General features: G+C 38.2%; 1 protein-coding gene across 1 annotated transcript; it reads right to left on the bottom strand.

Annotated features, from left to right (window-relative positions):
- Window positions 1–2,879: 2,879 nt before the first annotated feature.
- On the bottom strand, window positions 2,880–15,351 carry NAPG (NSF attachment protein gamma). Its single transcript, XM_062633005.1, has 12 exons — window positions 15,204–15,351; window positions 13,062–13,129; window positions 11,829–11,913; window positions 11,189–11,206; window positions 10,590–10,620; window positions 9,991–10,100; window positions 9,788–9,854; window positions 9,097–9,167; window positions 7,922–8,000; window positions 7,381–7,460; window positions 5,874–6,003; window positions 2,880–5,059 (listed from the first exon to the last, which is right to left on the bottom strand). The coding sequence occupies exons 1-12, from the start codon at window positions 15,257–15,259 to the stop codon at window positions 4,910–4,912; spliced, it is 945 nt and encodes a 314-aa protein (XP_062488989.1). The 5' UTR covers window positions 15,260–15,351; the 3' UTR covers window positions 2,880–4,909.
- Between the last annotated feature and the right edge of the window lie 539 nt (window positions 15,352–15,890).

Genomic DNA, 15,890 nt, shown 5'->3' with positions numbered 1-15,890 from the left:
GAGAGGATTTGGACCTGTATTTATTCCCAGGTACCATGAAAACACAGCACGGGTTAAGCCTTCTTCCCTACAACCAGGGCCACTCTCCTGCAGAGCAGTACCCTTGCCTCCTGCCAGTGGCACAGTGGTACCCAGTGCAGGAGGTGAAGGTGATCGGCTGGCCCTGCAGGACTGCTTTCTTCAACAACTTCAGGAGGGTGTTTCAAGGCATGAGAAGCTGCAGCAAGAGCAGGTCACCATGCAGATGTTTCTAACCAAATCAGTACTCCAGCTGAGCATATTTAAACATAAAGACTATCTATCCTAGACAAGGAGCAAAGGCTTCACAACGGCTAAGGAAAGCTCTTCGCTTGCTCTGCGGCACCATCTAGCGCCAAGAAACCAACAATGCTCTTGGGAAAGCAAACCCATTTGGGGTTACGCCAACTTTAGAAACAAGGCAAAATAAACGCACGTAAATACATATCCAAAACAAACAAGACAACTTATGATAACTCGTTTTCCCTTTACACATGCTAGGGCCTACTTCTGTCACTCCAGTATCAGAAAGTTTCTGTCAAGTAATCTAAACTGGTTGCACACCAGTTGACATCCCAGCAGCGTGGACCTTGGAGCCCAGCCACACTCATTACCCCTATTCCCACTAGATTCAACAAAGCCAACAACAGCCATATGTTCTTTAAACGTACGTGCAGCCTTGCAGCTGCCTCGTGCTTCTGTTCCAGGCTGGAGGCTACACTGCTGCACCACATACACACTTGGAAATCACAACTGAACCTCAATGACAGCAGCTCTGAAACAAAGACGCATCAGCCTATAAGAGGTAGTCAGATACAGCACTCATGCACACCATCACCAACAGGTACATCTCTGGTTCCTAGAGATGCTGGCCTCTACAGACCATTAGCTTAGAGGTTAGTATTTCTGCTCAAACCACCACAGATCCCAAGAGGTTTCCCCCTGCTCTGGAAAGTTACATATACTTAATCCAAATTTATTACCACTACTAGTTGTTAGGGTGGCTTCTTTTATCCATTTCCTACATTCAAAAAAGTTCACTACTTTTTTTTTTTATCATTTAGTTTTATAAGAAGCTTTATTTTTTTCCAAGAGCAGCTTAGCTCTTATCATTTTTACAGCTGCTTATTCGCAACATCAGAGGGATGATTCCTGTCACACAGAACTTCAGAGCCAGGTTCTTTAGCCTTCAAGTACTCCAGCAAGTTTGACTAAGAGTAGGAAAGGTGATTTTTCTGCAATGATGAAGTCTCTAAAGAGTTAAAGTGTTGCAGAATGACTCTAAGGGCAGGACCATAGAGTTCCGGAGGGCTGTGCAAGCAAGGCAGGGGGTGGCCACCACAGGTGGCCGGAGACCGGACCTGGGAGGAGAATGTGGAGGAAGCTGTGGGGGCTAACCAATACTGTTATGCCAAGAAGGAGTGGCTGAATACCACTCCTATATATATGTGTGAACTGCGTCACAAATAAAGTAGAAGTTGCTTATCACCCATATTGGGTTGGCCTGTCTGCTTCTCCTCGCCGCTTACATTAAAGAGCTCACATCTTACATTGCGTAAAGCTGTTCTCTCTAACTCAGGTTATTAAAAGCAGGAAATTCAGGCCTGACAATCCCCCAATACAATAATTTCCCAGTCTTTGGGTAGTGAAGAGATAACAATGAACAACCAAGCTGTTACAATCAGCAGAGAAGCAAAACACATACATACTTTTTACTCTGAGGGGACAAGAATTGCCTAAGATGTGTCACCACCTCGAATAATGAAAGCCAGCAGAAAGGTACCAAAAAGTCACTTAGAAAAACAAAAACCACAGGATAAGTGAAATGGGCTATAAGCAGTTATCTAGTGAATAAGCCATGGAGATTAGACACCACTGACTTCCAACACTCAAACCTGAGCCAAAAGGCTCCCAAGACTTAGTCCTTGATCATACAATATACCTGCATATACTTGGTGGCAAGATCTGCAGAGAAATGGTCACACAGAAAACCTTCTTGAGATTAAAAAACAGTATTCATTTTCAAGCACTGGTGTCAGCAGGACCTCATCAACAACAGGGAAAGCTAGCACAAATGCATTAGTTCCAAGTTTTATTTTTCATGTTGGTGAAACACATAGCCTCTTCTCAAGAGGCAGCATCTGTAGAGCTGTTACAAACACATTTTGTACTCTTAATACACCACAGATTTGGAAAAAGAACAAATAAAGCACAGGTTCTACACTGCACTTGGCCATACTAAGTTACAGATAATTTAGAAATCTTTCAATTTTACATATACATTGCGTTGGCCATCACACAGCCTTCATGCACTATTTAGTTTCAGCGGTGGGTTTTTTTGTTTGGTTTTTTGTTTTTTTTGGGGGGATTGTGGTTTTTTTTTTTTTTTTACAGTCAACACTGATTTTGGAAACTTCCTTGCTGAAAATGGTATCTTTCCCATTTTATACCATTTAAATGGTATTTACATAAGTGTGCAAATTGCTTTGAAAAATAGAAACAAACACTAACACATAATATACAGACAGCTTCTTCTATAGTTAGACATTTACTAAAAGGCAGTTAACATTCCTATCACACTTTCATTGCCTAAAATAGGAGAATAAGTTATATAAAATAGACCATCTTATTTTCAGACACTTTCATTTCAGATTTGGTCTTTGCAGCAACATTGCAATCACAGATTAAGATTCTATGCCTAAGATTCACAGAAACCCCGTTCAGTGGCAGCTTAGTATGTTCAGGTTTATCTCAGATTTTCCACGTTTGGCACAGGGAAAAATAGAAAGTAATGGGGTTGTGGGGAAGACAGTCTTGCATATCTTTTTTTTTTTTTGGCCATATGAAAAGTACGCTTTAAGAACTGAATGCATAAATTTTAATTTCTCTTTTAAGGGCCTGTTAGTGTTATAAGCACAGTTTAAATAAAGCCTGCAAGTTCTTTCACAGAAGCACACACAAGTTTCACCATTTTTCCTATGCATATCATCTTCTCAGATATCTGCAACTGTTCATGCACACAAAAAAAGCAAACTCCTTGGGACCACTCAACAAAATTCATTTCAGAATTGGAAGCAGCAGGAAATGCTTGAAGAATATTAGCTGGTGTTCCCAATGCTCCTACACATGCGTTTTTTTTTTAGTACTTGTAATAAAGACTCCCCATAAAAAGTGCATGGTTCACCTTCATGAACAAACCCTGAAGGCAGAAGTTGAGTAAACAGAGTGAGTTGCTCCAGTGGTCAAAAAAGAAGAGTTACAGGAAAGTCTTGAAAACTGTATTTCATGTAGACCTGTGACCATCTTCAAGGAAAAGCATCTTGTTTAGACTGTTTTATAGAAGAGCAAAAGAAATGTCTATATGCATCATTAATAACAAATCCAAGATTATTTCATAATACAAAAAGATGAAACCGTTTTTTGAACACCTGTTAAATTGAACATGACTTTCACAGCAGCCCTGCCTGCAAACTGCACAACCCACCACGATGCTAGTGAGAGCCATCCACCCCAAGGAAAGTGAGTATTAGCCCTTTAAAAGTTTATTTTCATCATAATTACATCTGACACTGATGTCAGACATCACATACATATGTTAGTCATATGCTTGATATTTCTGAAGATGTCCAATTCCTTAATATGGCAGAAACTGTAGCAACACTTAACACTGTGCTTTTGGTCTATTGTTTAATTGAACTTTGGGCATCATGTATCACACACAAATCCCTGATGAATTCCAAGTGATCTCACCCTAGTGCAATCTTGATTTGGTTCTTCTGAAGAAACAGACTACCGATATAGCTCTTAGTATGTCAATTTTTAAGCATAAAATGGTCAAACTAATTTAACACACTACAGAAGCTTGCAAAACACATGATGACTTGAAACCAAAGTAAAATGAAGACACATTAAAATTTTGTTACTCTGGATCATGAACTAGTTTGAAAAATGCTCTTTGTAAGAGACAGCTGTTCTACACGTCAAAAATATGAAAGAATGTCTTCATAATGTAAGTGTATTGATTAGTAAACAAACACTTTGGACACTCTTGAACTCAAACGTATCATTGAAACACTCCACTAAGTTTGTGTTAAACAGTGTCTTCAGAGCTTTATATTCAATGCACATTATCTGCTACCTTCAGTTTTTTTGGTTATAGCATGCTTCCCAAAAAACACTAAGAAAGGTTGTCTACTCTTTCCATTCACAAGTTGGACATGATACACTACACACACATTGACTTTGAGATCAATAAAGCTCTTAACATGAAAGATATGTGTGTATTTTTAGGCTTCAAATCAGTTCACTTAGTATTTTCCATATCCATGTGGATACTGCTCATAAAAAATAAGGTAGTAAAATAATATTCTGCAGTGGGTAAAAACATGTTGAAAATAAACTGAATGCTCCCCCTAGTGTTTATACTAGTGAAAAATCCTGCATGGCACAGGCTGCCTCTAATGGTGGAGAGAAATAGCCAGATGAGTGATTGTATGTTTAACTCGGAAAACAATCACAAACTTATTACTAGGACAAAATTTTGTCAGCTGTTGAAATCCAGGATTTAAAAATTTGTACCACTCTCCATATTCCAGTGCTTCTAGGGTTTTGGTTTCTTTTAAACTGTGCTTTCAGTAAAAATTTATCTCAAATTTTTCCCATCAACTGCAGAGAGCGCCCAGAGGAAGCTACCAGGTAAGAAATGAAGTCCAAAGATGTTTCAAGATGATAGGTACAATCATGCTTTTTCTCCTGCATTGCACCCAGAAGCTGCCAAGTTAATATTAGCATTCCTGTATCACAATTGCAATGAAGCTCTGATAAATCTGGTACCTTTGGATATTCTCAACATCACAACTAAGTCAGATATTTAAGACTACCTATGCAGTAGCTAACATAGTCCACCAGAATATTCATCCTCTTCCTCATCAGCATGAGAGCCCACTGCAGCTGGTCCTCTTGCTTTGTCTTGTGCAGCATTTGGCGATTTCTTCTTGATTCCACCTCCTGGGACCACCAAGGTAAGACCAAGCTTGGCATACTGACAATTATAAGAAAAGTTTAATATCTGCACTATCACAGAAGTAACAACTTGCTGAGTTGCACTGCACAGAACTGATTGACACACTAAACATGTAGGAAACATTCAGTATAGAAAAGCAATTGATGCTACTTTCAGAGTATATTTTTCCAGATTAGAATGAGCCTAACATTGGTTCATTTTTTCTCTCTCAAACATTCTGAGAATGGGATGCAAGATCCATATTGACACTGCTTATTATAGAATAATTTTGTCACACTCTTACAGCTTCTGTGTTTCAAACTTTATGTAAGAAAAGAAAATTCAGAATGCAGGTTTGCATTATCTAATGATGGTTTATATATTAAGTCTTAAAAGTGGCTTTCAGTAAGACCTGTACCGTAATTTTTACTATTCAACATAATGAAGTAAAACTGGACAATACTGTTACAAAGTCTGGCACTGATAGATGTCTCTTTTACTTCACATCTTTCCTATCAAAAAAAAGGTGGTGGGAAGGATGGGCACAATCAACAGTGCCATCCTCTAGGCACCATATTTTGTAATGTTTATACTGTATCAGCTATATGGTAATCCTGAGATAAAGCACAAGCAGCAAACTGTTCTGGCCCCTAAGGAACCAAACTGAAGAGAACCGATTTTTGTTCAACTTGTCAAACTTACACAGCAAACCCATAACAAACTGCTCTTTCACCTAAGTCTTCTCAACATTGCAAAGGAACAATGATGTGGGAACTTACATAGGCAGCAAAGTGAAAGAAGACAAAATTTCGCAGGCACGGGGTAGATAAATCCATAGGAACTGCCTACTTACATCATTGTCCATGTATTTGAAGAGTGGCAAGTTACAGACTTCAGAAACTTGATCCTGATCTTGCTGGTCATAACCTTCTAAAAGTTGCTCTAGTGCTGCACAGTCTTCACTTCCATTAAATCCTGGTATACTGAAGGAAATTAAAAGTTTATTTAGGGCATTTCAGCAATCTACTTAAGAATCTGATGGACTGCTTATTCCACAAAACTGCCTATAACCACTGTGGTTTCTCCATGTACATGGCTCATGTCCATAAAATTAAACTTTCGGTAATAGTAGTTTGCATGCTGAGAGCAAGACCAGAACCATAATCAAGACAAAAGACAATATTAGAATTCTTCAATTTTTACTCACTAGTAAATAAGCTTTTCCTCTACTTCACATGCAGAAAAAATCTGTAATTAGTTTCTATATATAAAATACAAATTGAAGACTTAAAAAATAAGGGAAAGATGTTTAAAGATTAAATTTGAAAAATGATTTCTAAAACTAAAGTACAAATTAACTTAAACATATGTTCAAGTCATTTCACTAAAAACAATTCAGGTAAAATATGCTGTTTCAGTATTTTGTTACTGAAGTCTTAATGAAAGCTGAAATTGAGAGTTGCTGGGAAAGCCTCTGGAACCAGTGTTTAAAACTAGTCCAGACTCTGACACCAAGATTTTCTCCTACATGTGTAACAAATGCCTTCTTCATTTCAATGTATTCAACTGGAATACCTTCTGCTGTCTAAATTATATTTTGGGTCAATCACCTATTTTTAACAAAGTCATGAAAAGTAGAAATCTTGCTTTTCTTCTTCGAGTGTATGAGGGCAAGATCCTCTAGGTCAACATAACCAGAAATGTAGTAATTCATGTGCTGCAAACTTTTCTTTAACAAAAACAGTCAGATTAATCTTTCCCTCAATCTAATCACCATACTAGATAGTTTAACTGATTACACTGGGATGCTGCTATTACATGTTTTGAGATTGCACTCTGTATTTCCATCCTTAAACTGTAAAAAAATTAAAAATACAGTTAGAATTTCACTTTTTAAGGGCTTCCATATATGGCAAAAAGACTCTGAAAAAATAAAGTTCAGTTACCAACATCCAGAAATACCCACTTTTAATCCTAAACATGTGTTTACAGTAGTTAATCCCTCTTTCTTCCATTTGGAACAAAGACACAACCCAAAGGTATCAGTAAGTCAAGAATGCCAGTCATAACACACTCCGCTCACCTTTTAACAAGGAAATAAAAAAGGGAAGAAATTCTGATTTTCATCTCATTTCACCTGTCCCACATAACTAAGAATTACTGTAATAATTACAGCTAAACCTGTTAAGAGTGAAAAAAAGATTCCCAAGAGCCTTATACCAGGGAATGCTATTATTGTCCTGCAAGTCAACCAAAGTAGAGGCTTACAATTTGACAGTGTTTCTACCACTCTTTCATAAGAACAGATCAACATTAATGAAATATTCAGTGTAAAATTATAGGACTTGAAGGAGACTTACCTATAGCTTTCCCTCACACATCTTTCTGCGGCAACATAATCATTTCTGTGTAGATGAACTAAGACTTGAGCAATAGTTTTCTAAATAAACACAAAAAAACATGATGATTCTTTAGAAATTAACAATCAAGTATGAGAAAAATATGGGACTACTAATATTTGCTGTGAAAAAGGTCATTACAACTCACAATAATTCTAAGATACTTACACAAAATAGAACAACAGTGATAAAGTAGTAAGCCATATCCTCAGCAGGTGTGAAATACATGACCTCCTACAACACTGCATTGAACTCTAGCACAAAGTAACAGTTTTTGTGATTAGTTCCTTTTTTATAACATCTTTATTTTTTATGCGTTTGCTGGTTTTGACATCTCCTGTGGATAACAGGGGAAACATGCACTACCACAAATTCTCATCATTTAGCAAGAAACTGATCCCTGAATCAAGAGGTACATATTGTCAGTCAGATGTCAGCTGCCATTATTTACCCAGAAAAACTTTCTAAGATGCACTCTTCAAAATTCTCTCTTAGAATTTACCTTATAGCATGTTGGGTAATTTTCAATTTCTTTATAAATACTTTTTTCCTTTTGAAGAGACAACGCAGCTTCATCTAATCTAAAAAAAAAAAAAAGAAAACAAAAAGAACAGGAGTATCAGTGCTAGGAATACAGGGTAATGAACCTGAGGCTAATGAGGCTAATTACAAAGTGTAACTAATGCACTAGCAAGTCTACTGGAATAAACAAGAACACAACTGAAAATCAGCAGATCTTACTAACAGAACAGATAAAGAAAGATATAGTCAGCCACTCCTTCTGTATATATGCAGGTTAAGAACATCGCTGCTATTCATTCAGAGAAACCTTATTTTTCATAACATTGTACAAGATGAATACCTTGTTATGTACCCTAAGATTTCTTTATGTCATGAAGTTACTGTAAACAATCAGTAAGTCTGATATCCATGAACTATCAATATTAACTCATAGTAACTGCTTTTGAGCATATTAAACTCCTAAAAACTAGTAATAGCACTTGAGCTATAACGCAGCAGAGCAACCAAATCTTTCAGAAGCTATGTGGACTTGCTTTCACAGAAAGACCTTCTGTGAAAGCCTTTCTAGCTTTTCTGACTACAATTCTACAGTGAAATAGCGTCTTTAAGTAGAATTAGAAAACAGGCAATTTCTTAAAGGAACTACATGTTTCAGTGAAGCAAGTCCAAGCTGAACTGCAGGTCAAGTTTGGTGCTAGCAATTAACAGTTAAAATAAACTCCCACTGAGACACCAAGATATACTCTTCTTTAAGAAGTCCAGAATCAGACTGCTGCAAACAGATTTCTTTCCTGAGGTTAGTCACCTAATTCTCCTAATATTCCACAGCTAAATTTTTAAGTACTACATATTACTGGTGGAAGAAAAAAAATTAATTCCTGAAGTAGTTTAAGCTCTGGTATATGCTTTTTAGCTTTTCAACAAACGCAAAGAAAACAAAGCCTTACAGTCCACATTCTACTATCACAGAACACAAAGCAGGTGGCTCCTGGAAAAACATGGCATATCCCACAGAAACTGAATTTTAGTATGAACTGCGTCTCAAAGCAGAATTACGTAACTGTATATAAACCAAATAACAGCAAGAAAAAAAAACTAAAATAAAATCACTATTAAAGATTCAATTACAATAAAAAAGGAGGCATAAAGCTGTACCTGCGTCCTCTGACTAGAAGTCTTGATGCCTTCCCTAGCATTTCTAATGCTTGCCGTAAGCGTTCTTCATTCTAGAAAAGAACAAAAAAAAACCCTCATGCATGCATATTTCATTCACACAGAATTAAGACCACTAAACTTTAATCTAAGTATGTCATCTGTAAATTGTGACAGCTGTTAATTATTATAACCACAGTCCACACACTCAAGAGCAAAGTCACATCAATGCAAACTTGCTAATCTGGAAACATGTGACCGCTGACAATAAATAAGTATGCCAGTGCTGTAGCAAAAAGGCAAATCATCTGCTCACAGGATGGGCAGAGCATCAGGCGAACTCTTCTTTGCTTTCAAAGAACTATTTTAAGCTCTGGGACTCAACAGCAGCCATGTTATCTACCCTTTGGGCTGTCCAACAAAAGGCAGAAAACTTGGCAACATACAAAATTCAGGTTCAATCAAGTCCCAAACTGAGGAAAAGGCAAAGCAAACTGATTTTTATAATCTCCTTCTCTTCAGCCTCATTACTCAGACACGTATGTGAAAAAAATGAAAAATAATTTAGAACCTAACCATAAGCTTTTTAGCTTTTTCTTTTAGCTTTTCTAACTTTATAACGGATCCTAATCACCAATTCATTCATCTTCATGTAGTTTATCCTTGCGGAGGGGAGGAGGGGAAGGGAACTTACTTCAAACACTGATGCTGCCTGCTGATAGAGCTGCACAGCCTTCTCTGGGCTCACATTTTCTATTAACCTGCAATAAACATAAGCCATTTCTCTTCTGATGAAATTAAAGCATTTTTTACCTGAAAGCATCAAAAGACAAGAAAAAATACCAGAGATATACCTATGTGCTGCATACATTCTAGCCACCAACACGACAGACTTACTTTCCAGCCCGTTCCAGTGCAATTGCTGCTGTATCTGGTGTTCCATTCTCCAGGTACATCATACTGGCTTTCTCAATCAGCTGAACTGCTTCAGGGAGTCTCTGCATCTCCTGCAAAGCAATAGCCAGAGGGATGTTCCTGTCAGGAACTGTGCTTATGTACAATGAGACAAATCAAAGCAAACTGTAATACCTTATTTATTAGGATTCTAACTTTTATTTACAAACTTGTAGAGCTAGTGAAATTCCGTAAGAATCACTTGTAAGTACCAAACTTTCACGTAAGGCATGTATTTGTGGTAGTTTGGAGCAGAAGCAGCACCGCTCATCCATTAACCTCTGACATTAGGCCCTCCCCTTTCCCTCTACAAACAGAAAAAAAAAACATTTTACACTCCAATTACAAATGCAGCTTCTGCAGCTTCCCTAACCAACTGACACTGGAGGGGGACACACACATGCACAACGACAACACACATTATGAATCAACAGAAAAATCACCTCAATATACAATTTGGTTACATATAATTCAAAAATGGCCCAATGCATATTCTTCACTATAAGCCAGAACTTTTTTAAAAAAATAGTAAATGAACATACCTTTAGCATCATGCCAGCTTGTTCATAAGCTCTGCAGAGAAAAAGTTTACAATTTAGTTATGATGTATTTTAGCAAGCTGTGGCTACAGAGCAAAAGTTACCATGCAACAGCTATCATTTCACTGTTAATATTTAATGCTTTGAAGATGTTTCAAGTGTTCTATTTAATGAGGCAGCACATGTGTAATGTTATCTTCACAAATTAAGTATGTCACCCACACTCCCTACTAAAATTTATTTCTCATGATCTGACCCACAGGCAATATCTGGATTACTTCTCATTATCTGCTTGATATGAAGTACACTTCAATTAAGTTTCTTTATAAGCTCAACAGTGTAGAACTTCAAAATTACAAAAAGCTCATCTAAGAAAAAATATTTGGTATCAAAAGGTGCTGAAGAATGTCAAAACTATTATTTTTTCACATGGCCATTGCAGGTGTTCAAGCTTCCCTAGCCCGCACTTCCATTAAACTGATTTGGAAACAGTGAAATCACTTGAATCATACCATTTACTACAGCAAGATCAAAATAATAGTTCGTGCTTGTACCATATGTTAGAATTTTTTTTCCAGATTATTCAGTGCTTCTGTACTTACTTGGCGGCATGGAAGAGACTGGAAGTAACATGTCAAAGTCAAGGATAAAAGCCACAAAATATAATGCAGAAATATTATTACAGCACAAAATCTTACACAAGTACTAGTTTCAAAGCAAGGAATCCCATAAAGGCAAAATCAAACCTACTACATTTGTAGGCAAGGCATAAAAAAAAAAAAAAGAAAAAAGTGCTTCTAAGGACAGAATAAATGCAACATACCAAAGAATAACTGCATGTAAAGTTGAAAAAAAGCATATTTAAAATGTTCTTGGATATTAAATACCACTACAAGTACTGTAATTATGTCAGAGTTGCACTTAGATTATACTATCCACTTCCAGGTATTTAAGAATAAACAAAGCTGTAATTTCTGAAGCAGTATGCAGACATCTCAGGCATTGGTCAGCATCTTATCACTCCACTTGTTACGGGAAAAAACACAGATTTTTTTAAGCAGAAGAATTTTTTAGTTTTGCCACTCAGAGAACATAGAAAGTGTCTTTTAGAAGTCAATTTTGTTAGCTTGACCAAACGTGCAAATATATTAAATACATCTTCTCCCAACTCCTCTTACACCATCCTAAGTAGCAATTAGTCAGCTTCTTGAAAAAAAAGACTAGCATTTAATGAAAAGATACGCTTTATTGTTTTCATGCGCCTCAGCTTCCCGTAAGCAGGCTTCCCTTGCCTGGTCAAACTGCTTGGCGTTCTTAAAAGCAACAGCTGCAAGAAATCAAATAAAGTTCTTATTTACATCTTGTAGATTTCATTTTATCACCACTTCTGCTCAAGAATTTAGCCACCTAAAGATACAAACAGACTCATTAATGAATGGTTACAGTTTACCAAGATCTTCCAAAAAAATCCTATGACATTCCTCCTTGCTTCATTAGTCACTTAGTCACCATTAAAAACATTTATTACCAACAACACGTCCATACTATCATTGTACCACACATTGTGTATAACATGTTTAGCTGGATTTTAGAACTCATTCTGTATTTTAATGACTGAACTGCAGGAATGCATGTGTATACAGATTTAATCATTAGAGATTCTACAAAATCAGTATGGCAGAAATATAACTGCACTATCAACAAAGCATACCTATAACAGCTTCCTCAATACAATTATTTCAGGGCACAAATAAGTATTTTATTCCCATTAGGCTGATAGGATTTTAAAGTAGGATTTAAAATAAATTTCAATTTATAAATGTTCCAGTTGCCTTTCCAAGTTTATGGGTTTATTTCTATTCAGGCTTAAATGAATGAGTAAGAATGCCTAGAGCAAAAGGCCAAAAAAAAACCCATGATACATAACTCTTATAAAAAAAAAGAAAAAAAATTGTTTAAGAGCAAAAAGGACTCAATTAGTAAGAATTTTATATTCATTGTAACACGTGTAGTGGGGAAAAAAGGATGAAAAAGATCTTACTATGCCTAAAAAGAACCCTGGCAGCACCTCTCTTACTGAGACAGTCTTTGTCAGGACATGTTTCCTAATATGATGAAAAAGAGAAGTTTTAAAACCAGCTCAAATATTTGTATTTTGTAGGTAAAGTCATAGATTTCAGAGGACAGACAAGTGATAGAAGGAAAGCTTTATATTTATCACAAGCAGTAATATACAAAGTAGAAGTTATAGGCTTGGAAAAAAAAAAGTTCTGACAACTGTTAGAGATCTCCAAGTACAATCTGTAATTTAATTTACCATGCTACTAAGAGTATTTGTTGTTGAACTGTCTTCACAACGGTTTTACCTACACAGCAATGTACTGAAAATATGTAAAATTCTACCAGTATTATTACCAGTATTAAAGAATACTTTGAAACTGTAAAGTATATGGCCATATTTACAGCTATGCATACCTGCCTTCCCATATTCGGTAGCTGCACTGTCATAATCTGGTTTCCACTTTAAGAATCCAGTTTTCAGACTGAAATGCAAGAAGAAAGGCCTATTAGCAATTAGTGAAGATTTTATGTTTTACCTTCAAAGCACTTCAGATATACTCAAAACTGTAGACTACGTGTGAAAAGAAGCAACCACCTATATGCCAGTAGTATGGTGGCATCGCTACTGTAAAAATAAATGCTGCTTATTGTTCAGAATTGCATAAAGCACTGCAGTGATCTCCCATAGTTATGTCTCCCCTAACATGCTTCCATCATCCCTAGAGTCTTCACAAGTCCAGCTCTTCAACTGTAATTAGTCAACAGAAGAAAAATTATCCCACCTACACCAACATGGCATCTCAAGATTTCTAACACCACAAAACCTGACAATATTTTTTTTGCTACACATCGTAAAGATGTTAGTGTACCTCTACAGCAATTTTTTTGCTGCTGAGAATTATCAAAGACTCCCCACTGCATTCACAAATGAAAGCATTTACTTACCAACACAAAGACAAAGCCTTATATATAATTTATAAGTCTACAATAGGAGATGACACTAAATGGCACCATGTGCACTCACAGAACATATATATAGGAAAGAAAAACCCTGCAAAATGAGGTGAGTCACTAGGCAATGCTGACTTCAATATTAGGACTTCTTCAATTCCAAAACAAATACAAAAATTACCATAACTTCACAGTTAACTTCCACATCTGTTGTAGGCAGACACTTCATGCTTAATTTGGAAAAACCATTGTATATAGACTTTGCATTGGTTTTGTTGTTTTACTTGGCCGAAAACCACAGTACCTCTAAATCAAGTCTTTACATTGTGTTGTTTTAAACACAGGCAAAGTCTCAAATGCATTGAGCTGAAATAGACAATGCTTTAATCCACACACAATTTGAGATGTAGGCACCTTTTATTTCAAATGCTTGTCAGGATAAGCTTAAAATGAATTTCACTGAAAGGCACTTTTGGTCAACTAATTTGAGTAAGATAATCAGATACAGATGTTTTTATTCTGAAGTCTCTCCTCTATCACAGTTTATACTTTTGATCCGTGATTTCCTGATGGCCCGTCACTATTCTTATTAAAACTATAGCATCTTTGGATCAGTCAGATCTATTACATCTACACTGTAGTCTTTGAAATTCAAACTTATAAACAAAATTGCTACATTCAGTGTTAAAATACACATTAAAAGACCATCACATGGAGATATTAAGCCCTCTAAAGTAAGTGTCAGCACAGGTCTTGGAAGCCATCTAAAAAGAAACAATGAGAGAGTTCTCATGGCCAGGAAACAAACACACAGCCCATCTCAGCAGGTCTAAACTTTTATTCATCAGAATCCCCATAACGCGTTTCTCCCACTTGTCTTTCTCCCACTAACTTTAGCAGAAGACCAGAAGTGACTCCTTGGCCTTCCAGTTAGGATCAGAGCAATAAAGGCTACATGGCCCTTAAGGAAACTACTCAGGCTCCAGCCCTCAAGGCTCACCGACTTCTTAGTTTTCAGGACTGCTTTACTCTCCCAGATAGGGGAAGAAGGGTGACCTCTAGTACGCAGCCCCTGTAGGGAGAGACCTCTGAGGCAGAACAGAGGCCAAACAGCCGTGTTCTTCTACTCCCTCCGCGCCGGCCTACCCCAGCCCCGCACCTCCCTCCCATTCCCCGGAGCTCCCATAACCTGGCACTTGCTGTCCCCCCTCAGCCTCTCCGTGCGGCCACCACCTCCCACCAGGCTACCCCTCCTCAAGGCTCCGCGCACGGTACCATGGGAGCTGTAGTTCCCCCGAGGCCTCCACTCCCCGAACGGGCGCCGGCGAGAACTACAGTTCCCCGTCGCAGCCCGGAGTTGGGGAGGGGGAATGTCGAGCGGCCGCACTAACCGGGCGGACAGCAGCCCCCGCGCTCGGAGGCCGCGGAGGACGACCGCAGCAGAAAGCAGCGCGATACCGCGGAGCCCCGCTCGAGCAGGAGGCGGTACGCCGCCTCCGTGGGGCAGGAGAGCCGGGCAGGCCTGACAGCCCGAACGATGAACTGGCAACCATCGCACCCGCTCACCAACTTCTCCCCTCCCCGGCCTCCCTCCCCTCCGCTCACTATTTCTCCGCTTTAGCGATGTGCTCGAGTGCTTCGTTGATCTTCTGCGCCGCCATCTCGCTAGCACCCCGCTGCCGCTACGGGACGCCGCAGAGCTCACGGGGCGTCGAGAGGCGGAGCTCAGCTCTCTGTCTCTTCACTGCGCCTGCGCGGCTTTGACGGGTCTTGTTGAGGGGATGGGTAAGGCGGACGTTGTTACGGCGGGTCAGGTGGATGTGGTAGAAAAAGAGTGAAATTTCACGTTAATATGATTATATAGAGCAAGAGAAATTACTATATTTGAAAAGTGTTTGAATCAATAGTAGACTTCTGTTTATTAAAAGAATGCTATAACTTTGCTGTGGTAGCCTCAGCAGTAGAAACTAACGTAACAACGAGAAAGATACAGGATGGCTGGCCTAAGACCTTGTAGTTTAGAACAGGGAAGCCTTGTCTAACTGTGCGTCTTGATAATACAGACATTCATAAATTTTGTAGTACTTACAAGGAAGCTTTGTCTAGAAATGGAAACCATGTATCTTAAGCAGCAGAAAGTTTCATCTCTGCAATATTGGTAGCTTTGTGAAATCATTGCAACATAAAAGGACAAGCCAGGCGAGAATGCTGACATCCACATAATGGTTGGGGCCTGTCCAAAGAGCAGAAAGGTGAAAAGACTAAGGGGAGGAAGACTCCTTACTTCATCGG

Source organism: Pezoporus occidentalis, unplaced genomic scaffold (genome assembly GCF_034315485.1).
Source record: "Pezoporus occidentalis ecotype Australia unplaced genomic scaffold, CSIRO_AGI_Poc_V1 ctg4, whole genome shotgun sequence".
Lineage (NCBI taxonomy): Eukaryota > Metazoa > Chordata > Aves > Psittaciformes > Psittacidae > Pezoporus > Pezoporus occidentalis.
This window is presented reverse-complemented; position numbering and strand designations above follow the sequence as displayed.